This window comes from Grus americana, chromosome 4 (assembly GCF_028858705.1).
Source record: "Grus americana isolate bGruAme1 chromosome 4, bGruAme1.mat, whole genome shotgun sequence".
In the NCBI taxonomy this organism is placed as follows: Eukaryota; Metazoa; Chordata; class Aves; order Gruiformes; family Gruidae; genus Grus; species Grus americana.
This window is the reverse complement of record NC_072855.1, coordinates 16,675,542-16,702,139: the sequence shown is the minus strand read 5'-3', so window position 1 is coordinate 16,702,139 and position 26,598 is coordinate 16,675,542. Positions and strand designations below refer to the sequence as shown.

Genomic DNA, 26,598 nt, shown 5'->3' with positions numbered 1-26,598 from the left:
ATTACTCTTGCTGCAGCTTTGCCATCAGCTGGAGAGGGGATCAAGGGACATGTACGTGCCAGTAAGAATGCCCTAACCCTCTCCTGCTGCCTCTCCCCTGTTACCCAGTCCCACCCCAACTCTGTCACAGGCTCTGTATTCATGACTCGGGCACGATGAACGGAGCATCTTTGATACCTGTGTCCTGGACACACCGTTTATACCAGCTAAAGTCCAATCAAGGTTTACAGATGTGGGTATTGTACTATGAGGACGACAGCTACTACCAGATTAAGCATGGAAGCATGGGTCCAGAAAAAACCCAACAGACTATATTATGCTAAGATATGCTTTCAACTTATTTTTTTTCTCTCTGGAAAGAATCAGTTCCAGCAGCACCAATGTTTAGATAACTTCCTGGGAAAACATGCCAGCAAGAAACAATTCTGTCCACTGGTGGGAACCAAAGACTTCAGAGAATAAAAGTTAACATTCAGACCAAATGAAAAAAATCCTCTTACCTCAGGAATAGCATTTCCAATGATAAGCCAGGCTTTTTTCCCCATACCAAGAAAATAATTACACAAGAGCACGGCATGTTCTTCCTCATCTCCCGCCAGAAGATAAAGAAATTGCTAATTGAGATTAAAAAAAAAAAAAATCTTTCTTTGCAGTTATCAACTGTGTTTTCAACTTACAACATTTAATAATATTTCTTAACACTTCTGAAGCAAGAGAGTCCTCTCAGATCTTTGCAACTAATCTTTATTGGTTATTGGGCACTGCTTCAACATGCAGGATGAAGAGTGAATGCTGTGAAAATCCATGAAATGGATCTGGGATTTTACCACAAGAACCAAGGTCTCTGTCTTTTGAGTTACTCTGACTTTTGCAGAAAGGTTCTGAGATGGTAAAAACATCATCTATAATTAACGTCTGCTGTTATTCTATAGATGACAGCATTTATCTGTATGTGTCAAAGAACGCCAAATCTCCCATTACTGCTGACATTACACGCAATGCTTTTTCTGGAACATGGAACTGCAATGATCAATTTTAAGACTGGTTTTAAAGTCTCCATCAGTCAGCATCCTTGCACTGTGCATGACTAGCCATTTTCGATTGTTTTATAACTGAAAAAAAACAGGAAAAGCTTAAAGCCCTAAGCATTCTTAGGGCTAATCAATTGCAACCTATCAAGGATAAAAATGTTGGCTCAAATCAGGATGAGCAACTTTTCTCAAGCTTTGGTCCTCATTCTTTGAAATAAACAGCTTATAAAGAAAAATAGTTCTCACAATAATAGAATCACAGAATAATTTAGGTCTGAAGGGACCTGAAGAGCTCATCTAGTACAATCTCTCCATGAAAGCGAGGGCTGCTAGGATGTTACATCACATTCAAGAGGATAAAGGACTTCTGTTTAATGAATTACTTACGTCTGATGTACTCCATAAATCACAAATTCCAGCAAATGACACACTATCTGGCAAAAAAGGAATCAAAGCAACATATCGAGCCACCAATTCCTGCAAGAAAACAAAACAGAGCAAGTCACCCCCTCAATTCACGACACAGATATATAACAATAGTAGTACTATACCAGATGGGAAGCACAGTGCTGTTTCCACAGCTATCAATGACAAGACACTGACTACCCTCATTACAGTAGCAGTGAGCTCATTTTAGAACTCCTATCAAAGACTGATATGATTTACTCCCATTGAGGTTTGACATCATTCTTGGTCTTTTAAAGGACAATACTCATTAATATACCTATTTTTTTTCCACAGAAAACAAACATCCTTTCCCAGCATCATTATGGATAGACTTACTATGTATCACACCTTGTCATTACCACTTATTTTGTATCTCTAGTTCTCCCTTTACAAGTGTAGCTATACAGCAAACATATAAAAAGGTTATGTGCCTATGTGCATGTGCGTGTGCCTATGCAAACACACACATTCTGAAATCTATATCCCAGAAGCATCGCTATCTTTTCTAAGTACTTACTGCTGCTGTTTGAGAACTATTTGGGATAGCATCGAGAAGCTCCTGTGGTGGATTCAGAGGTTTGATGTATCTGGTAATAAAAACTGTTTTCCCATTGAGGTCAACTACAGTTGTTAGGCATTGGCGGCTTGGAAACTTTGATGTACATTCAACTTCATACTTTGCTGCTGCCTGGAGCAATTTCTCATCTTCTTGGGTATCAAACTTCAAAAGACAGTAGAATTTATACAAAACCAGTTTTATTTATAATTTGGGCTTAAATCTTTACGATGTGTGGCCTTATTTCACCATTTACAAGAGCATAAACGGAGTGTACAATTCTTTCCTAATAGCATTTTGAACTTTCCTTGCAGTATATACTTTGGCTCACAGACATATAAGAAAGGCGAAGGTAATGGAAAACCACGCACTTTGCATTTACTTACAAATGCGTTTAATGACCTGTACTTATAGCTGGCTTTATTAAAGCACTTAAACTGTAGTGAAAGTTATGGCCAAGTAAAACTGCAGGGATGAGTATGTAACACCATATATTAATTCAAAGGTAAACACTTATGGTTAGGTAATAATCCTACATGCTATTCACATCACACACCATTAAAACCACAATTGAGGTTATGCACAAAATCCCAGTGATTTTTATATAAATGATACTGTGACAACCCTGCGCAATGCCAAAATATTTGCAGAAATAGTCCAAGTAATTTTTAGATAAATCCATGTAATTCAGACTTGTCTAAAATTTTAATGCTTTTAGATGAGATTTTCCAGAAGCAAATCTAGGACTCAAAAGCACAAATTAATTATAGAACAATGACAATTATTTGCTCATATGTCACCTAAGATGTCATCTTTTAAAAGTCTTCGGATTGGTCAAAATAGTTTTTTTACTTCTCCTTAGAATCCCTTGGGTATTTCTAGTGGTGCTGAGAATGAAAGCTCATCCTTCATAATATTTGTGATCAAAATAAACCACTTTGTCCTTTGCTACCCTTCTCAAACTAACCAGAGGTGGAACAGCTAGACCACCAAGTCAGCAGAGAAGGCATGCAGTGGTGATTCCTCTCAACCATAATTAACAGCCAATATATACAGCCTCCGGCACTTTGTAAAGCTAAATGTAGTAATCCACTGCAAATATTACTGACAAAGAAACAACTACGATGCCACAGTCAAGTAATGCGAAGTGCAAAAATACTGCTACAAAACCAAGCTTAAACAGATCACAACAGGAATTTCTCAACTGATTTACTTTATTAATAGTATACCTTCTTAAGCATTTCATTCATCTATATAGAGATTCAGGAAGGACAGCAAGAAAGAGAGGAAAAATAGGTGAAGAAACAAAAAAGGTATTGTAAAATTACACTAAAATTAAGCTTAGTATCCTAAAAGAGTACACAAGTATTTCAAATGACTTAACTACAGAAGGAATGGCCAGGAATAGGAGCAAAGGACACTAAAAATATTTAGTTAGTTTCTGTCATTTAATACCAAACACTTTCTATAATAAGTATATGTGCTACATTCAGGGAGTTGCAGCACAGAATAATTTCTTTTTCAGCCACAGTTAGAATACATGCACATGTCACTTTAGTAGTGCTTTTATGTACAGATTTCATTCAATACACACCACCTAAAATAGAACAGTCTCTTAATGAATTTAGTCCTGCTTTATGGAGTTTTCTCTAATATGAAATTATATTTTAGTGTTTTCTATTTATATTGCTTTGAAAAAATGGATTATTTGAAAATCTCGTACAATGTTTGCTAAAGAAATAACTTGGTTTGGCTTAGTATCCAAGGTAAACACATCATCTGCTGCTAAGTAAAATTTTTATAAGATTTAGAAAAATCTCTAATGCAAAGAGTGAACAAAAAACCTGGCAAAACTCCTACTGATTGATTAATCACAACTGGTTTTTCGCTGTTCTTCAAATTTGAGAAAACAGATCTTCTGTACCAATAGTTTTTTTACCTCAGCACCATTTTTCCTTATTCCTGGTTTTACTTTCAACGCACTTCAGTAACAATGCATACTTTTTGGTACTCGAAAGACCATCTGGTCCAAACTTTTGTGGGAAAGGGAGCCTAGATGAGATTATCTAGCACCCTGTTCAACTGCATGTTGAAAACCTCCAGTGATGGGGACTCTACCATGTCCCTGGGGAGATTGTTTGAGTGAATGATTGTTCTCACTGTAACAAGTTTCCTTCTTACATCAAGATAAAACCTCTCCTGGTGCAACTTGTACCCTCTGCCCCTTGTCTTCTCAGTGTGGCTCCTTGTGAGGAGCAGCTTTGACACGTAGTACTTCTTGCTATTCTTGTTATTTAGGACTCACTTCCTGTGTTGTGATTTAGTGTGCTATGATTCTTTGCTGCATCTTCAGAATGGAAGATACTTCAGTCTTCTTTCTAGTTCTTTATGTCTGGGTTTTGACGAGGGGCAGTTAGCTCCTACTGTCAGATTTGAAACGAAAGAGGACTTATATCAGCAAGATCTATGACTTAAAATATGCTGTTTTTTCCCTCTGGAGTGTTCAAATCCACTCTAATTATAGCTACCATTTCACTAGGCATTAATATAACACACAACCTTTTGGTAACTAAGCATCAAATTGCATCTATGCAAGAAATTCTGAACATTTGTTCATTATTTAAAGAGGTCAAGATTCGCAACATACAGTCCATAATACTTTACAATAATCTCGCCCCTTATTTGAATTTCTATAATTTTTCTTTTGAAACAGTACTGGAGACAGGTCTCTCTATAAACAGAGATCTGTTTCCTTACAAATTCAGTAATTTTCTTCCCCAGCAACTAATTACTGTATGTGAAGATTAAGACTATGAAACTCCTGAATAAGGTCTCATCTATTAAACATGCTTCAAGGCTGTTAAGTTTATATTTATGGTTTCGAGTCCTAGTAATAATCTTATCATTCAAGCTAATTAACCTTAAAAGGCATCCATGAATGCACTTTATTATTTTTCTTTTTTTTCAACAGTACTAAATTGTAACAATTCCCACAGTATTGCATGAGAGCAAGAAAACACAGGACTGGGTAGTTTCCAAGACGATAATTTAACAGGAAAAAAGCTTTTTAGAATGCAGCATACAATTTTATATTTATTCTGAAAAAGAAATTACATAACCTTTCTCTCCAGTTCCTGTTTGTCTCTAATAAATGACCAGTATAGCACTGAACTGGAAAAGAATGAACCACTGCTGTTTGTGCATGAAAAACATTCATCCTTGCTGAATGGATCTCAAAATCATTGCATAATGGTACATAAAATAGCAAGCGGTGTATACATTTTAACTACATATTGTTGTTGCTACTGTAAGGCACTTCTGGTTTAGTAAAGTAACTGAAAAAAAAAAAAGAGCTGCTGTTTAGAAATAATTATCTTCAAGATCTGGAGGCATGCATGAAGCCATAAATAATAAATGCTGTGTTTGAATGGTATCAACACAGAAGCAAGAAAATACTACGTTTGCACCTGCCACCTCCTTTTTGTCCACTGTTCACAAATCCTCACATGAATACTTTATTGTTTACAGAAGTAAATGGGAAAATTACATGCTCACAGATAATGAATGCAAATTTGCTTTCTATTAACACTGGAACTAGATACCTAGTAAAAGTTACTTCTCATGCGTTAAGTGTCCATCTAACTTAATGGTGCATCCAATGAAATTGAACTGAGCTAAAAAAATTGAAGAATAACACTCAGAATTTGTATTAATGTCTTTCTGTACTTGTATTCATGTCCTTTGGTACACTAAGCACACCTATTTAATATGCATCTCAAGAACTGCACCACTGGAAACAAAAAGAATATGATGAATTACTGATTAGTTACCTTTTCTCTGACTGACTCTCCAGGAATGAGCTGTGGTTCAATGGTAATAAACAGTGTTATATACGAGCCCTCACTCAGATTTCGCACAGAATCGTAACCTCTCTCGATTCCCAGGTTCTTTTCTTTGCTGTAGCCAAGGAGGACTGGAGGAATACCCACCTTAAACGTACCATCTATCTACAACACATACAGAGAAATACTTCACATTAGAAGAAAAAAAAGCAAAACTTCCTTCTCAAATACGTTTGCTACTTGTATTCAAATATTTTATTCCTTTGATTTCTTTATTAATCTGAATTACAAAAGAGTAAAATGAGAGAATATAACATACATACTGATTAACTTTTGGGGAAAACATGAGACATCTCGCTAAATGTATTAACTACAACTGGATTTCAGCTTCTCTTGCATATTATGGACACTAATATTTAATGTAATGGAAATCATACACACTAGCTCTTAAAGAAAGAGTGCCAGCCTCTCACTGTTTTTCTTTCAAATGGCAATCTCCACATGGCGCTATTTACTGGGAAAATGGCAAAATACAGGTTGCAGGACTGTGCTTCTGAAGGCAGCATCACACCAACAGGCCTTTGCCTGTGTTTGAGTGACGTGGGAATGATGCTCCAGCATCTCACAGATGGACACCTTCCATGCAGAAGCTGCTGATGCTTCTTGGGTGCAACTAGAACCATGCCCATTCAGCCAGCTTCCCCATGGAAGAGTGCTCCAATGGACTCACCAGCCCTTCGCTCCTCCCTCTGCCACCACAAACAGAACATAAGGTCTTTCTGAAAGGTCATGTCAGACAAGGGATGGCATGCCTCACACTTGCTCGGACAAGTCTCAACAGTGGAAGCACACAGCTTTAAGAGAAAAGCAAGAAGATTAACCTCCTGATTTGGGCAGAATTCAGATGACTGCTGTCAGGAAGGACATCTTCAGTGGATGTGGAAGATGAACAGACGACTCACTGGGCTGGCCCATCAAACATTTAAGAACAAAATTTATGAAGTAAGAAACTGAGACTTTTGTGATATGATGATTTGATCTACACATGAAAGTAACTGCCTTGCAGAAAGAGAGTCCTACAGCAAGATTACAATATGATAGGACTATTGATGTGAAAAATTAGTTTCCTTAACCTAAGTCCAGGATGGATGGGTGGATAAAAAAATGTCTTTCCCCTATGAAGAACTGCATGTTTTACTATCACTCCCATGACTAACTGTTGATATCTCTTGAAAAAAGATTCTCTTGAAAAGTTTTCGAAATGGAGGAAAGAAGGGATTGGGAGAGGCAAAAGTGAAAATTTGGTCATTCATGAAAAGTGTGGAAAAAGAAGAGTTAGGTCTCGTTTCCTGTCACCTATCTAGGTGATATTCCTATTCCTAGTTCACCTATCTAGGCTGTGCAATACCAGAGATCTCAAAAGCCACTGACAAAAACACCTAAATAATTTGCACTTTTAACCTTACTACTGAAGGAAGCCAGGCTGCATTGTCAGTGTAGAAGTATGTTTCTCTACCTCTTCTCCCTTCAAAACGCTGAACTTATTGACACTCACCAAATTTGACAAAAAGCAGTGGTTTCAAGGGCATTTTCAAATAATTCCATAAAAGTAAACTAACAGGTACAGAGAACATCATTAAATCTGACATTCCATTACCAGCCCCTTTCAATTCTCCAGTTTTATATTTTAAGAGATTTACTTTGAGTTATTGATACTTACCCTCGCTTGAAAATATATCGTAGTAAATGGAATCTTAACACATCCCAGCCAGTGTCTCTCAACACAAGTGCGAATTCCACTCCCTCTTTCATGATCATCCTATTAAAAAGTTGCCCAACGTAAAACTTTGTAAGACAGCTTCATTTCCTTTAATTCAATCAACAATTTAATCAAGGCATTAATAAAAATTCTCTATTGTTTTAAGAATTTACTGTATGTTCAGTTACTAGTATGGCAATGATTATTCTGCATGCCTTTCAAGCATGCCAGATGCTGAACAAATACAAGAATGTCATGGCCATGGTACAATGTGCTTGCACTTCAGGGTTCAACTCCTGAAAACCAGTGATGGAGAACTTAAAGATCTGACAAGGAGTCCACAAGAGTCTTCGCAGACAAAGTAAATTAAGCTATGGTCTTCTAATGAAATATTTTACTAGTATCTAAAAAACTTTTTGAAGGTAAAATTGTATGAAAATCTAACTAAACCTTGTGGAATTGAAGCAATGTTTTCATGGGTATTTCCTATCGAGGATTTCCAAATCTAAAATGACCAGCCTACAAGTTATTTAAAAAAAAAAAAAATTCTCTAAAGGCTAGAGCGACATCTGAGTTTCAAGTTTGTATCTTCCTTCTGCTGCATCAAATTCCATTTCAGTTTTGAGGACTGAATTCTGTTCTCAGTGAAATGTGTGCGTTATCTATTTTTGGGCAATATTTTCAAGAATGTTGAGTGCTGCTATTTTTGTGCATGCTGAATTGACTGGGAAAGCTTTCACTAGTTTCAACAGGGGAAGGAGTTATGTCAACACCGAGAGCTTACAAAAATTTCTTGTTACTAGAACTTGCAATTTTTATCTCATTCTAAAAAATTAATATATTCAATATATACAAGAGATGTTTTTTTTTCACCGAACAGCTTGTAAAACAGGATGAGACAGAGCATAAAAAGATAGTTAAAACCAACTGGGATCATTCATGTGGAATTTAGTAAAAATCCTGATTAAGTTTAAGAAGACTAGAATTCAGATTACAATTCATATATTGCCTCTCAATTTTAATATCTCCAATGTAATCAAAAATCAGTAAAATAGATTACATACACATGTTCAACTCTAGCAGCAGATTATATAGTACAAGCTTAATTTGTACAGAAAAGGTTAACACTGCAAAGACTGCTTCCTCTAACAACCTTGTAGTATTGACTAGATATAAAACCGTAACGAATGACAAAATAGAGAAAAAAGAGGCACAGGAAGGTGAAAGCTATTACACTGAAAAGTCTTATTCTGTCATCTTTAAAAAGCTCATAATATTCTGTAATGTACACTGTCCTTCAATTATGAACTCACCTCTACCACATCATGAAGTACTTCATCAAAAACATTAATGAAGACTTCATCCTTCACTGACTGCAAACTGTGGGTGCTGTAGTCACCATTAGGAACTCTGAAAAGGTTAAATAAACCAAAGAAGTGATTTGAACAGAACAAGAAAATTTGAATAAATCTGCACACTCAAATTAAATTATTATTACTCAGAAAGAATTTGATTTCATTTTGCAATACCTAAATGGAAGCTCAAGTTCCTCATTCCAGTTGGGGTTTGGACCCTCTGCTGTTGTCGTCCGGCAGACTGTTCGCTGAAAAGAAACTTCTACAAAAGGACGGACTAAAACCTGTAAGTAGAGATCAAAACAAAGGAAACAGATCTCTATAAAAAATTAATCAGAGCATATTAAATTACACATTTTCATGTATTTAGAAAAATAAATGTATACTTTGTGGTCCAGCTCAGATAAAACTTTAATACACCTTAAATGTTGCACTTCCCAGGCTTCTAAGCATTCATGAAGCTTTAAACAATATTATGCTAGCATTTCCAAAAGATTATGTGTGTTCAGAATACTTGACAAATTTAAATATACATACACCAGCAAAACCACATTTTCCCCTGAGAGTGGGAAAGCTACTGGCTATCTAATCAGAGAAGGTAACTGAAAGAGAACATGTGATCCAGACACCAGTGGAACAAAGTGCACTTGTATCCTCTTATCTGTAAACCAAGAAGCCTACTGCTACAATCCTGGTTGTCTCTGGAACTGGTCCCTATTACAGATAAGCAGCTCCCACTAGACGCAACAAACCCCTAATGTCATAAAAAATGCCTTACTGGAGCATTTCATTGGCGTTCAAATGCATATGGCAGAACCTCTTCTACTTTCCAAGAAACAATAATTTTGAAGGAAAATCGTAAGAAAATCAGGAAAAAACCCTGAAGGGCTTCCATCTTCATTCAGAAGGATGCTGAATTTAGTTCTCAATGGCAAGCAAATGTAGTTTCAGTATCAGCCACAAGAATGGCTCTGCTGGTTTAGACTAAGAGTGCACCAGGCACCCTCCTCCCCTCCTTGTGGTTACTGCTGTTCTGTCTGAAAATCCCTACCATTTTTCGTTGTGCAGTAGCCATTCCATATTTCTTGCATCCTTACTGCCCTTCTCTGAACCTTTTGCAGCTTTACTATCTTTCTGGAGATCAAGGGGTCGGCAAGCCAACCTCACTAATAAGACATCTTTCTGATGGTAAACATTACTGTCTGTTGAAAAGAGGAATGCTCACGACTTCACATAAGGAAATGTTAGTTTTGTGCTATACCTGGTTGAATGCCAAATCTGGGCTACCGGCTGGGCTCTGAGCTGATGGAGAGGCTGCAAATATCTCATTAAAGGACCTTGAAGATTTGGATGGTTGTTGAAGTTTGCTACGAGAGGAAACAGACAACAACAAGAAAAGACAGAGAACACATTACAAAATATGAATCCCTCACATTCTGTATTAACCATACAGAATTCTGGAAATACTTCTGATATATTTTTATGTTATGACTTTAACCTTGGAAAGATATTTATTCCATCAAATAACATGAAAAGAATGCCAGAAAAGAGTAGCGAGTGTATAGCTCTTGTAAGCCTCATTGCAAAAGAGCACTTTGTGCCTGGAGGCTCTCTTTTCTGAAGAGCTTATCAGCCCCAGACCTTTTTTTTTTTTTTTTTTGCCTCCCTTGTACAATTTCCTTGAGCTACAGGTTTTTCAGTTTAAGAAGATGAATCCCCACAGAATTCATAAACAGTGTAGACTTCGTGGTATCCAGGCAAGGCCTTTACGACAAAATTAAACCCATATGAATATTACACAATCGGCAACCCATGAGTGAAATAAAATAAATGTTAATACATTTATTTTTATAGTGTTTCCACACAACTTTTTTTGTAATAACACCACAGTAGAGATTATAAAAGAATAACTATTCATGGAGAAAGCAGCTCAAAATAAGATATCTTGTAATGCAAAAAGACTAGGAGGGCTTTTAGTTATTTTTGTAATACTGATAATGAATTGAAATTTTCATCTTTTCCTTCCTGTCAACATGTTTCTAATATGAATTGTTTTTCTCAGTATGAACTTATTTAAAGAAATCCAACAGAACCTTTATTATAGTAAAGAGATAAAACAGCAGAAGATGCTAAATTCTTACGCACAGTAATTGGTCAGCTTGAAAACACCTCTGAGTTAAATGCAAGGTGTGTTCAGAACTCAAGTACTTCTACATGACACAGCATCACGCAGTGCAGGCATTGCCTTAATGTGCCTGAAGGTAATGGTCACCTTTAAAATTAGTCAGTGCCAAATTAGGCTCAGCCCATTAAATTAAAGAGTTCATGAAGGAGAAGACAAACACACTACACTCAAGAGGCAAATATAGGATCCCACAATGAAGAACTGGATTTTTTACATACTTATTTTTGGTAATAATTAAGATATTATGAATTAAAATTGCCCTGAGTATAACTAGCAGGCTTGCTTAAGGTATAATTCATCTGATATTACCAGAGTAGTAAAGTTGTCAAAGCTGTAAGTTATCTTTCAGATATTTTTTTTCCTCAAGCAGATGAATACAGCTTTTGGTAAAACATTTCTTGAATGTATCAATCAATCAATAACTGATAAATGATCATGTTATTCTACTTACTTAGAAAACAGCAGCTCTTTATCATTATTAATAAAAACATAAATGTATGTATGTTTTTATCATGAGGATCAAAACAACACACATGGCTCAATTTCAACATTAGTTGCTTCAGCTGTCCTCAAAACAGCTGCAACCAGAAAATGAATCTGTCCTGGAAACAGGCATTTAAACATACCTCATCACTGGTTTTCTCACTGGAATATCATAAGCTCTAATGATGTTCACTAACAGTTTTATGTCTCCATCTGATAAATTCTGTGCTGTGACCTTCTTCCTTTCTTTTCTTCTTGGCTTTAGTGGTCGTTTTGGCTCTGCCAGTTTAAACAGGCTGAGTCCCAAAATACTAATAATCATAGAACAGATATTTAGTCATTTTTGCATAGAATCCAGCATTCCAGTGTTTTCATGACACACATGCAAATTACGCACTAACAGAAAAAGGAAATATATGCTCCTGTTAGTACCGTACAAAACTCTATGAAATGTCAATATGTTTTAATCGTTTACTACTACACAATCCAGTTCTGTCTTGTATTTCAGAAATTATAACTTACATGTGCAAAAAAGTTTTGTTTTTTTTTTTTCCTTCAAAACTAGGTAAGATACAAATAGGACAATTACACAGCTTCAAGGTAGATCTAAACTACAGTGGTATGAACAACGTATCTAGCAGATGACGACAACCACGGTATAGAATAGGCAAAAAATCTAATTACACAGCTATCTACAACAAACTATAGAAAGGAAGAGGAATGAATACACCACAACATACCCTGGACTCTCAGAACTTATAACCCAAGGCAAAGCAGAACCAAAGGAAAAAAAAACAAAAAACCAAAAACAAACAGGAAAAGAATAAAAAGCAGATGTATGTTTTTACACATCATTAACTGCAGACCTTCCAAAATCTACTTTAAAAACTGATAGCAAATGGCATTATTTCCTAATAGATAATAAAAAACCCACAGTAAGTACTGTTAAAATAACACAAAACCACGAATTACTGAAATATCTAAGTAGATGCTTTTAAATAAATCATGGTGTATTTTAAATTCACTAACCATATAAATTCACAAACAGAATCCAATATGAATTGGTATTCATGATAAGACAATATTAATGAAGTATTTGATTTTAAATAACTACAAAAGCTGATTATAGCCTCATTCGGATTTTTCCATTCTGTGATGTGGTAAATCAAACTAAAAAATAGGATGAACTATTGTGTAAGAGAGCATGTCTCTTTATCTCCAGCAGATGGGACTGTTTAGATTTATACTGCTGATTGAAAAAACTATGGCTGTACTTTAAGGGTGTCATAGTGTTTACAGTGAATACAAGCAACTTCTACATGAAAGAAAAATAACTATCTTTCACAACTTGTTTACTTATACAGATTTTAAGTGAGCACCACTAATTAAGAGTCATCTATGCTGTGGTGGCTGATAAATGTCAAAATCAACAAGTATGAAATTAGGAACAAAAATTAAAAGAATGTTTTTAAGTAATAAAACAAATAATAAACTTAAAAGAAGAAGTAATTTCAAAACCCAGTAACATTTCTGAAAGTAAACAGCATATGATGACACCCAGCAACAGCAAAGAGATGCATCAGAAGTAAAAGAAAGAAAATGACTGTTAAAAAAATCTATTGCACATTATTTGCAGGGCATATGCACTGACTCAAAGCCAGCATCACCTATAGAACCAGTAGTAGTGTTACTACCTCTGATACTTGCCTGATATATTTGGAAATCATTCAATCTGGCACCACCTAGGGCTATGATCAGCTCAGCTGACGCATTAAGCCATGATAAATCGTATTTACATACAGTCACATTACTTCTGCCAAACCCAGACTTTTTTTTAAAAAAGTTTTTATGCACTTTGTGTAGCCATACACTGCCTGTAATGGCAGAGGTGTACACAGCGATTGGAAGTTTATGTATTATACTAAACACTAAATCACATCAGTTGGTCACATCAATACACTTTGCAAAAAAAGATCTGAGCTGGTTTTACATTAATTATTTTGATTTAGAACAAATAAAGATAGCGCCCTTACCCCAGGCTGGGAATCTCCTCTTCATTGACAAGGTCAGAGAGAAGGAAATGGTGTTTTGCTATGAGGAAACGGTTTATTACTGATTCTCGAACCTGTGAATGGGGAGGGAGAAGAGACAGAAAGACATTTCATCTATTCATCAGAAACAATCACAACAATAAATAACAGTAACAGACATCTCTTTTCATGTCTAAATGAAGTTGCAGAAAAGGCTGTAGAGAAATCTATATGGTATTAGCTATGGGGAAAAAAGCAACACTTCAGACTGCAGAACAATGAATGAAGCCTGTGTTACAAATACTATGATTTCAAATAAATGTTTAAAATCCCTCATTCCTTTCATTTCTATGCTGAGGTCATAGACTGAAGCATAGAGGTGAAAGTCTTCCCTCTTCTCCCAACAACTGTGTGGCAGCAGAGTGACAGAGTATTGCCTTTGTCCGTTCCTCCTACCGCTAACGCTAGTAATGCCTTTACACACCGTGTTATTACAAGATCAGTTGCAGAACAGCAATAACAAACAATTTTCTGCAATACATCTCCCTTTGTAATTTGTAAAAGTTTTTATTGAAGTTATGCTTATTATTATATTTTTGTGTTGAAGCGAGAGGCGTATAAAGATCACATTTCAGAGTGAAATGAATTTCAGTTCTGATGTGAGCAATATAATTTTCAAGCACACTAGACAATTTATAAAAGTGTAAAATATCCAAATATTATTTTAGAAAAGGCTACTTGTATTTAATCTAAAATAAAGGTACTATAATGTGTGTTACTCTGTACTACTATACTATTATTCAGTACGCTGCATAAACCATATGTTTGAGCGCACACTTAAATACCATGCAAAACATATGGGGCTGACATAGACATGACAGCTTTGTTAAAAATAATTTTTTTAGATTATCATACCGAATCTGGGCTTTGGCACTTGCCTGGAAGACTTAAACACTCTTTATTGTCTATGCTTCTTTTACAAACCATTCTTTCTAACAGACAATTTGCTTTGTCCTACATCAAATCAACTTTATCATCATATTACGAGTTTTGCTGGCTGGTTAGGATTTAATACACTTTTTGATCTTTCCAGTACTGGTAAGAAACTGGTAGCCATGTTTTGCACTTGCTATTTTGCCAAAAGAGTCTGGAATTGCAAACTTTACTTGGTTATATGACCAATGTTTTCCTATAATTTTCCCCCCTAAGGATTAAAGAGAATGTCACCCTAACAGAATGAACAGACTAGAAAAATAAATTAAATCAAGATAAGGGGGAGAAGATGTTACTCTAATACTACAATGAAGGTAACGTGATGGAAGATATGCCCTCTGCCGTAGGCTGCAGGACAAGGCACTCTGTGTATTGCATTAAATGATTTTTAAGAGTGGTTAGGGCTGCTTTCATGGAGATAATGAAGCTCTTAGCATCACAGCTTACAAGAAGGAAAATAGGGAGGAGAGGGTAATCAGTGAATACCTGGGACACAACAGTACAAATCTCTGGGTCACTGGAGTGAAAAAGAATTTACAGAACTGCTAGAAAAATCCAGAATGGCTGGTCATTTTGTATATTGCATCTTTTTCAATAACATTAAATGAGTCATTCACAAACCTCTACTTGTTCAACGAGACCAGCTTCAGGCCTAACTTGGAATTTTAAAGATGTCTGTAGGTCATGTTTAGAGATGAATCAGTTTTTAGTACTCCTGGAAATAAAGCATCCAAGTACAGAAGCAACATATGGCCTAGAGAAATATGGTGGATCCATCTTTTTTGCAGCTTACCTTCTGTAGATAGTTGGCAACAACTGCTCTGTGTGCATCTAGGTAATTTTTGCTGTCAATCACATCCCTCTCTTGCAGTCTCTTCTCATAGTCCTAAAGATATTTACTAGAGTTGGTGATTAGATATATATTCAGTGCTTTATTACATACAAGAAAAATGGTAAATATTTCATTAATATTAATGTATGGATCACAGTAAACCAAAACAGATGTCAGAGGTTTATAAAATGCTAATGTATACAGCAATAGCATTGCTAAACTTCCATGACTAGAGACAAGAATTCCATTAAGTTACAAGATCCATGTGGTTTAAATTACTATGAATAACTTGAAGACTTCCTTTTCTTCTTTTAAAGCTGAACTTTGACCTGCTGCTGTAAACTGAAATTCCATTTGAACTGGAAATGGCTTCTGTTACTGCAGCTGCGATAGGGAGAATCCTTTATAAACAGAAGTCATGCAGTATTCATGGAAGATGACCTGAAATCTGAACTGTGTTTTAATACACATAACTAGTTTTCATATTGTCTAACACTGGAAGAAACTGCACTTGTGGGAAAGTTTGTTGAGAAACAATTTTTGAGCTATTTTTAAGTGATATTCAAGAAATAAAGAGGTTTAATAGCATAATAAAAATCTTTGGTTTTATGTTGTGAGAAAGTGAAAGCTCTTTAAGCAGCCAGAGTGAAGATTTTGCTTTGCCTGAGGTTTGATAAAAGAGTCTGTAGCTTAACCGAGGGGCTGAGATGAATACCAGTTACCATCACAAGAAAAGGTTTACAAGAAGTACTTGGTTCCTGGGGAGAAGTATGTTAATGGAGTATTTCTCAGGGTTGTGGCTACTATTCTGGTGAACTACAATGAAAGCTGTACTGACAGATGCAACTTTTATTCACCAATTTAGGAAAGTGTCTTATAAATTAAGAAAAGGCTAGAGCTGACACTCAGCTTCGAAGCAAAACACAGAGCCTACAAGTCCAGGGGGTCTCCCAGGACCTGCAGCTTAAGGGCAGTCTGAAAATCAGGTTGGCTTCAGAACCACAGCTAGTTAGCATGCAGAAGTGACTCAGTAAAATTAATCTTGAGGTCATTGTGCTACTGTTGTTACCTAAGAGAACATAGTTTTTTCCTAAGATAAAGGGTCCAGGAAGCGCATTCTGGAAACACTTCATTATTTCTACATTAAATCTTTATCTAACTTTTCCAGTGCATAATAATTAATGTTGAATAACTTCAGATTAGCAACAAAATAAAATAAGAATAGCTCTTCTGAGCGAGAAATCTTAACTTTTAGGCAGATCTGGTAATGACTAAGCTAGAAGTCCAATAATGGGAGCTGAATGTCTAACTGGGTACATGCATATGCATTGCTCCTTTCAGAAGACTTCTTACTGCAGTATGATTTAAGTACCACAAATCATTAATTAGTACTTGTTAACTGTTAGTAAACTTTTGGCATTAAACTTTGAGAAGAAATAAGAAAATATCATAAACTTCTGATAAAGCAAATACTCAGACACAGACTGACTGGCTCTGACTCTGGTGCTTAATGCCAAATTGAAATGCTTCCCATTTGACCCAAGACACTTGTGTTGCTTTATTTCCATAAGTGTATCAAGACATTCTGCTTGCCCATGAACATGGCATGTCTTGGATTATCAAAGTCCTACAGCCTGTGCTGCTGGGTTCATTGGTAGAGATGATGAACCCATTTGTTCTGAGGAACACAAAGAACCAAAAATATAAAGCAAAAGAAGATTTCATAGCAGTACTGCATATTAGTGCTATGCACTGTAAAAAGATTGGAGAGGACAATTATAACAGAATCACTTGGGGGAACACCACAGTGGAGAAAAAAAGAAGATAATTTCATGGCCTAATTGTATTGGGTCTGGCCGGGATGGACTTAATTTTCTTCATAACACTCGGTATGGTGCTATGTTTTAAATCTGTGACTAAAATGGTGTTGATAACACACCAGTGTTTTCACTATTGTAGAGCAGTGCTTGCACAGCGTCAGCACTGTCTCTTTTTCCAACTCACCTCCAGCAAGTAGGTTGAGGGTGCGCAAGAAGTTGGGAGGGAACACAACACGAACAGCTAACCCAAAGTGACCAAAGAGATACTCCATAACATATAATGCCATGATCAGCAGTAAAACAGAAAGGAAGGGGACTTTGGGAGGGTAGCCGTTGGTCAGAGACTGACTAGGGATGAGTCTACATGTGGGAAGTGCCTTTACATCACCTGTTTTTTGTTTGTCTGTCTGTTTTTTTCTTCCTTCTTCCTCTTTCCTCCACTTATAAAACTATCTCAACCCATGAGTTTTCTTACTTTTGCTCTACCTATTCTCTCTCCTGTCCAGGGTGGGAGGGAGAGTGGAAGTGAAAAAGCATCTTTGTGGTGCTTAGATGCCTACCATGGTGAACCAACAGCAGGAAACTTCCATTATCAGGTGTAGGTATGACTACAGAATTTGACATTTAGGAATAGAGTTAGGACATAAGATTGAAAAAATCACTACTGTTGATGAGTAGGATGCAGTTACTCCTGGTTGGGATAACCTGAGGAAGCATGGGTTTGAGTGGACTGCTTGCTGGGCTGAAAACAGGATGGACAACTGAGCTCTAAACAGTAAGGATCAATACGTCAATGTCCAGTTCATGTCCTTTAACTAGTGAAGTACCCCTGGGATCGATTATAGGGCCAATATTACTCAGTATCTTCACCAGTGACCTGGATGAGGAGACACAATGCACTGTCAGCAATTTAGCCAATGATACTTGATCAGGAAGAGTGGTTAATACAAGGAATGACTGAACCACAGTTCAGAGGGTTCTTGATAATTGAAGACTATGACAACTGAAGTCTCAACAAAGAAAAGGTAAAATTCTATACTGAGGGTGGAGTAACTCCATGTGCTGGCACAGATTAGAAAGCAACCAGCAGAGTAACAGCCATATTGAAAAAAATCTGGGGGTTATGGTTTAATGATAACCAACAACATGTTCTTCTGGCAAAAGGCAAACCACAGGCTACATTAGCAGTAGGGTGGCCTACAGACAAAGGGAAATTACTAGCCCCTCCAACTTGGCACTTGTGAGGGCGTACCTGAAATATTGTGTCCAGTTCAGGGCTGCCAGTTCAAGAAGCAGGTAGAGAAACTGGACAGGGCCCACTAAAGGACTACTAAGACAGTCAGAGGCCTATAGTACATGACCTACAAGAAATCAGAATCTTAAGAGAAATGTAGGTTGGAAGAGACTTCTGGTGGCCATCTGATCCAAACCCTCACTCAAAGCAGGAACAACTCCAGTCAGGATCCTCAGGGCCTTTGCCAGTTGAATTTTCAGTATCTCTAGAGGTGGCAATTCTAGAAACTTGCTGGACGTGTTCTAGAATTTGAATACATTGTGAAAAATGCTTTCATTATATCCAACTGGAATTTCTCTTGGAGTAACTTGTGTCTATCATCATCCTGCCTCTATGCCAAGTCTCACTCTGTTTTCTCTGCACTGTCTTGCGAGGTACCTGAAGAAAGCAGCAAGATACCCCCTCAGCCTTGCCTGCTTAAGCCAAAACAAACTTAGTCCTTTCAGCCTCTCCTTGTACATCGTGTGCTCCAGCCCTGCAGATATTCTGGCAGCTCTGTGCTGGACTTGCTTCAGTATTTCAGTGTCTTTCTTGCACTGGACAAGGTGTTCAACTTAGTCTGGTGAGGAAGATTAATGAGCAATCCAGTATCTGTCCACAACTATTTGAGGGGCAGTTACAAAGAAGAGAGTGCCAAACTCCCGTCTAGTTCCAGAGAAGGGAAAACAGCCATTAAATACAACTTAGAAGGCTCAGGTTGGATATGATTTTTTTTTCTAAATAATCACTGGAAGGATAGTGTAGCACTGGAACAACTTATCCAGAAAGGCTGTGGAATCTCCTATTTAGAGGTTTTCAAGACTTGGCTAGACAAATTCACAGCTAACCTCATCCAGTTCTGGCAACAGTCCCACCACTTCAGTGGAAAGCAGGACTAGATGACCTCCAGACAATATTTTCCAAACAATATTTCCATGAGTCTATGAATTTTCAGACTTCTTTGCCAAGTAGCTAGTAAACCAACTAGTAACAATACTGCTTTAAACTTAGTTTTGAAGATCATATCATATAAGCCAAACTTGCAATGGGTGATCGTGGGTTTATCCAATTTACCCTTAATTTAAAAAAAACCCCACCAAATAAAACAATTCTTAAACTATTGTTTTCAATTTTGAATGATACCATGAAATGAACAAAGTCCATTAAATCAACTGGATCAGAAAGGTGTATCAAAGATGTGGCACATCTTTTATTTAAAGATACAAATCTAATCTAAAATTTAAAAAGGAAAAATCTTTACTGTAAAGAACAAGACATGATTGAATTCATAAATATCTTTAAAAAAAGATATAATCCAAAAGAAATGAGAAAAAGGAATTTTTTGAAGAAATTTATGTAAGAAGAAATAGGGATAAAGCTGCAGTTGCCAGAATCTGAGGTGATTCTTACCCTGCTAAGGAACGAACACACTAAAATGCTCCTTAGCCATACAAATTGCTAAAGAACAAAAGAATGCGTGACTTAACACTAATAATGGAGTTGAGATTAAAAATAATTGAAGTATGACCCAAATAAAAAATGCACACATTGCATTTCAGTAAGGTAATTAACAGACAGGCAAGGACAGGGTAAGGTAATTGGAACAACATACTAAACCAGAAATAACTGCAGCATAGGTTGTAGTAAAACATAAGGTTTTAATTCTTGTCAGAGTCATTGCTTCCAGCAGTCTCCACAGAAAGGGCTCAAAGGTTAATAAGCCTAAGTCTGAATCATCTTTGCATTACCTTTCTATATTTGAAACCACCTCTAAAAAAAAAGTCTCTTACCTTTAAAAAAAAGCTATCTTAGAACACTTGTGTCTACAGCAGCTGCTGTGTTCTATTTTTCTCCTTCCACAGTGTAGCTGTGGAAATATTGCCTTGGAAGGAAGTTATCTTAATTACACTAAAATAACACCAGAAAAGACTGAAGGAATACAATTCTCATTTTTTACTCATCAGCATAGCTGTACATTCTTTAAGGGACAAATTGACTTAATTGCAAGTCAAATATTATTAGCATTAAAACTAGAAAGAAATATTTCAGATAACATGCTACCTGGAAGATTCTGTCACTGATTTCTCGTTCATGTAAAGGGACTTGTTTATAGTTTCGGAACTCTGCCACATCCTCATTTCTGAGCTGCAAGAGTCGGAATCTTTTTGATCTATTAAATTCCTTATCAGAAACAAAATTAAATTCTTGCTGCAACTGTTCCAATCTGAAGAAATCAGGAACATGTGCCTCTCCACTTGTGGCAACCTAAATTAGTAAAAAATTATTAACCTTTTCATAGAAAGTGACAAAAGTCTATAAAATAACTTTTGTAAGTCTTACATACATATTGCAAGGATGTTCATTTTAAGCAAAAGCAATTGAGATGGATCAAACTGAGACTGAAACACTGTGTTTTAAAGTAGGTTTTTGTTGAGCCAAGTATATGAGATTACACATTTAAGAACACAATAAACATAACATAAACAAAATATTAAAGAGTAGGAAAATTGTAACATAGCAGAGTAACCTAGGAAGCTGTACTGTAAAGATGGTTCATTTACACAACTTCAGCTATGTAAATAGCTCCTAAATTTAATGTTTAGAAAAGTCCCAACTGTTACAAAACACTAGATCTCTTTGTGCAACTGTCACTAATGAGCAACTTCCAACTTAATATCATACAAGTACACTGGGAATACCCCTGCACTTTAAGGAAACAAACTCAAAATACCTATTTTTAAAAAAAAAATTATAAAGTAATCAGTTTGCATATTCCCTTATACCTATTTTTCACCACTAGAATGAATTAATAAATCATATTTTTAATAGACATTTTGCTTCTTAACACTGACACAAGTATGTCCATCACGAATTCAAATGCTACTACATCCCTGGCACACATGCAGGTTGCCTGAGAAGGTCCTGGTGACTGTTTCACAGCTCCATTAGCCCTATAGCTCTGAAAAAGTCACTCACCATGATCAGCTGCATCAGAGCTGCATTGTTTGGGTCATTTGGATCAAGTTTTGCTTCTGCTGCCCACTTAGCTAGTTTCTTCATGTCGGTTAAGCCTGATGTGCCAATGGATGCAATAGCATCAGTATTTTTTAAAGCACTAAAAAAGAGAGAATAGACAGAACTTATACCTAAAACATATTATTTAGCAATACAAAAGTATTTAAAACAATCTTAGAAAGAACGAAAAAACTCCCCACAACCTGAATAGTAAATTCCACTACGCAGTTCTTAGTTATAGCTATGCAACTGAGGGAATGATGAATTGCAAAGGAAAATAAGGGGGAAATACAAAGGAACTGGTGGAAGGAACTTTTATACAAGGTAGTAAGGTGCTTACTGATACATTTATAATAGACCTACACTATTCCATGTTGCTGATTACTATGAAGTAAGATAATAAATTGCTTCACAGCATGAAAATTAACATAAAAGTTTTGACAGTTCATACTGAAAAGAACTGCTCCCAGCTCTGCTCCTTATCCTTTGGATGCTCCTGCTCACTTTCTTGTATTCACAGTAGGCAGTCTGGAGGCCATTTGTACACTGACTTGCTGGCCAGGTGTCTGGCATCTTCTCACAAAAGCCATCCCTGAAGCCCCCCTGCTACCAAAACCTTGCCAGGTAAACCCAATACGCATGTTATTAGCCAAACACCACAGAAGGTGGCTGTTGTCCCTTCTCTTGTTAGGGATGCTAATTTGAGTCTTTGTTCTCTACTTATCTCAATATTTTCAAGAAAGCTTTAAGAACTTATGGATCTTTCTCATGCTTGGTTAGAATCAGCCAAATATCCAGCAGTTACTGGAGCAGCAGATAAAGTGGTAACATCAAAGTTAAATCTTTAGGCGCCGGTCTTGAACAAATGCACACTGAATCACAATTGTGCTGAAAAGCTAATGTGCAGCAAAAACTAACTTCAGGCACAAAAATCTTGTCTCCAGCTTTCACGATAGACAATGGCAAGTCACTGAGGGTTGTTCATCTCTAGAGGATGATTCAAAGAAGAGTGTTTTACAGCAAACTTCCTTCTGAAATTCCCCATTTTTCCATTTACTACAGTGATTAATCTCCTGAGTTGAAAGTTAGCCTTTGGGAATGTTTTTCCTTATGTTTTAATCTCATGCTATTCCAATCTCATTGAAGTCAGCAGGTTACTCATATGCTAATCAGCAAATTACTCCAACAGCTGCAGCTTGGGTCAAAAATAGTAACAGAGTGATTTGGATGCCAATGTCTAGCCTCTAAATAAATAAAAAATTCACAGAATCTAATCAGCTGGAAGAGGTACTTTCTCAGTGTTAATAAGTATGGGAAAACTCTTAAGGCTTTACAGTGAAGTTACCTGAGGTGATTACAAAAGCAGACTTTATGTATCATCTCCTTGACTTTACTGAAATTATATAAAAGCAACAAAATAGACAACTAATCTATAATGTCCAACTAGCAGCCACAGGGCAAATTAGATTGTTTTGAATGGAATAATATACTCATTTCTGCATCAGGCTTCTGGTGGAGAAAAATCATGAAAGAGTATTATCTTGAATGATAAGACAAATGTGAATTATTCACAGATTACTTCACTAACAGTGTCAAGCCCCCATACTAACTTCTGTTGCTTTCATAGTGTAATTTTTATCATTAATTACAGCAAAGGCATTTAAAGCATGTGTCCCAATAGCCTCCCCAAACGCACTTCAGATAAGAAAGAGCTGGAGCTTCTGTTCTTAGCAAAATGATTGCAGGAAAGCTCCTTGCCAATATATACATCTTCTATTAGAAAAATCATAAAAGGGAATCAGCTTGAGTTTCACTTTAATATTGTCTATAACTAATATACTAAAAGATGAAATTTCTAACCAAATTCTATTTACCAAAAACGCATACCCTAAGATATCTGCAGGGGGGTATGGCGCAAAGTAAAATACCTAAACTTAAGGAAAAAGATTATGAAAATTCTTGATTATGAAAGTGTATTTTTTTAAATATTAGTATAATCAGTTTCCCACGAATCACTGAAAATTCATATCTTCTTACCTCGGAATGCCTGTGTTTTGCTGAGATACTGGAGGAATTAATGGGATTCCTTTTTCTCCAACTGCCCAAGAGACACTATTGGATACTTTCCCAGAGGTCATTAAAGTCATTTTGTTGCTACCATCAGCTTCAAATGAGAACGACACACCTATTAAGGGAGGGAAAACCCAAAGTAGTATATTTATGTATTCAAACACAATGTCTAAACATTTTACAATACTTCCTGAAAATAAATAGTCAAATATCCTGGGCCTTTATATAAATAGGGTAATGTGAAACAACTCGATTCCCCTGCATGCTGTGGGAAAGGACTCTGCTCTACAAAAGGAGCATTCCATTCCACCTAGAGAAAGGCTTTCCATTTGGGTTGAAATCTATGTCAAAGGCTTTTTTCTCCTTCACACTATTTAATATTTTTGATAATTTTCAGATTCATCATACTGTTCTTAATGAAACATGGTTTAAAACATTAAAGTCACTGGAGCTATACTGATTAATACCATCTGCTTACTCTGCAGTGTCAGAGGCCTGATTACTTAAATACTAAAAAAATCCCAAACACTTTCTAGAGCTAGTAGAACTCCACTAATACTATAAGCCAAATAATAAACGCACACATTTTTATTACATACAGCTTAAGATTAGTAAGAGATAAAAATTCCACAGCAAACTTTAATAAGAAGAATCACGACTGTTTTATAAAATTCAGTTACAGAGGCTGTAAACGCCCTTAACAGAATTTACTCTGAAATGCATGCCAACTTATTACTGCTATAGAGTTTCAGAAAAATGAGAAACACTGAACTGACAAAGACCGAGAGTCCCTACCACTCCCAACCCCTTCATGGTCCAACACCACACGCTGATTGCTGCTGAACTCTATTTCTTCCATAGGAGCACTGCCTGTCAGAACTGTAGTCTCAGGAACAGGTACGAACACTTCAGCCAACAAGGTGGTGCTGCTCATACCCGTTGTTTCGTATATCTAGGAAAAAACATGGTGACAGACATAGTAAAAAAATTACACATGTATTAACGAGAAGTTGCAAACATATTGGGGGGTTGGAACTAGAGGATCTTTAAGGTCCCTTCCAACCCAAAACATTCTATGATTCTATGATATTGTAGGGTATTTGGACAAAAGGGTTTACTATGACTTCAGCATGAAATAATTCATTTAAGGCAACTGTATTCATTTACTTTCTAAAATATCTAATTAGCAGACATTTCAGCTACCAGCAGCTAACTTGGCCTGAATTCTTCTTGAAAGTCTCTCTTCCTCACCTTTCTAATGCATCTGAGAATAGTACAACAAACTCCAGACTTTGAAGAGCATCATTGTACAACATGCAACCGCCTGTGACAGTTACTGGCATCAGGTGAAGGTGCCAGAGGGATTCTGCCTCATTAATTCTCCCATACCACAAAAGGCAGGGTAAAGCACATGGTCCCCATTCTGGCAGTACTGCAGGCTGTTTCCCTCTTTCCTAGCCAGTTGCAGGCTCAGAGTGATGTGAGTTATTTCTCCATTTAGATGTTTTTCATCCAAGATGACTGTATTCCTTTTCACTTTCAATTTGTTTGTTACATAAATGGAGCAGGCGAGGGGTATACACCCTCCTCTGAACTACTCATGATAAGTCACCTAACAAGAGGAGTAGGATCCTGATCCTCCTAAAAATGTATTGGCTCTGAAAATTATTCTTGTGAATCATTAATTAATTCATATTTGCACCGGGAGTGGTGGTGGTTTGACTTAACTGCACTGTTGATCAAGTCAAGTGCAGTCAGGGACATCGCTAGCAATGAATTTTTTTTTCTTATCCCCCTCCAGCAAACTTTATGATGATTTTACTGTGTGGACAATAACGTTTTAAGGAGGCCATTTTGGCAAGTTTATCTGCAACATAAATCAGTTTTTCTAAAATGAAGAAGCTGCTCCACTAACATATTTAATCACATGTGCCAAATATTTAATTTCCCCCATGTAGCCCATAGTCATATATATATACACACACATATCTAGAGCACAAGCATCAAAAATGTAGCAGCAAAGTTGAAAGTTTGTGACTGGAGAAGTCAGGAACAGGTAGAAGACTGATGATTTACAAAGGATCTTTCACAGGTTTTTCAGTCTTTACAACACTACCATAGAGCAAAATACAAGCATTCCAGGAGTAATTACATCTCATCTTTTTAAAAGTTACTATGATAAATCTTTATCTACCTGTAGTTTCAAACTCTCTGGCCAATTGAATATTTGTAAATTGAAAATCTGTCCAAAGTGAACTCTGAAATCTGAACTTATCGGGCGGGTAACAGTCCTTGATACTTCTTTGGAGTTGAAAAGGACTTTTATAAATGCAGAGCATTTCTTCACGTCTTCTCGTCGCAAAACTTCTGCTCTGTAAATATGTCAAACAAGCTGTGATACCATGTTTAATAACATTTGTATTCTTTGGTTATTTTTAATAAGAAGCTGATTCCTCAAGGGGAAACAGAAGTCACCTAAATAAAGATGGTATTCTTCTAAAAATGTCATTACACAAGAATGGCTTTAAAACTATTATTTAACAGTGGTTTTATCTTCTCATGAACATAAAATGATTTAAAAATGAACAGGTCAAATTTTAGATTCACTAAAGCCACCTCCATATAAAAGGAGATTTTTAGGGAAACAAAATTCCCTTCTAGTCCCTTCCTCCAAAGCACAACAAATTATATCAAATTGAGTTAAGATTTTGGTGTTTTTAGTCATTGGGAGCAGAACAGCCAAGCAATATTCCTTGATGAGGCTATTTGCTGAATAATTACTAAACAAAGCAGTTTTTAAATGACTAAAATCTACTAGATGTATGTTAAATTGCATGCGTAAATGTGGAAAGTAACACAACCAAGTAAATTTATTTTATCCACAGTGAAATCTCTGGTTTACTATGG

The 26,598-nt window shown here is 36.4% G+C and overlaps 1 protein-coding gene across 1 annotated transcript in view; it reads right to left on the bottom strand.

Annotated features, from left to right (window-relative positions):
- The window catches only part of CC2D2A (coiled-coil and C2 domain containing 2A), a 63,767-nt gene that overhangs the window by 6,641 nt on the left and 30,528 nt on the right, over positions 1-26,598 (bottom strand). Inside the window, 16 exon segments of the mRNA XM_054825440.1 lie at positions 501-614; positions 1,419-1,508; positions 1,996-2,199; positions 5,865-6,041; positions 7,597-7,695; positions 8,949-9,045; positions 9,165-9,274; positions 10,252-10,357; positions 11,802-11,969; positions 13,692-13,783; positions 15,475-15,567; positions 20,668-20,871; positions 21,583-21,721; positions 23,659-23,806; positions 24,487-24,643; positions 25,886-26,063. Of these exon segments, the coding sequence (XP_054681415.1) occupies positions 501-614; positions 1,419-1,508; positions 1,996-2,199; positions 5,865-6,041; positions 7,597-7,695; positions 8,949-9,045; positions 9,165-9,274; positions 10,252-10,357; positions 11,802-11,969; positions 13,692-13,783; positions 15,475-15,567; positions 20,668-20,871; positions 21,583-21,721; positions 23,659-23,806; positions 24,487-24,643; positions 25,886-26,063 (2,176 nt within the window).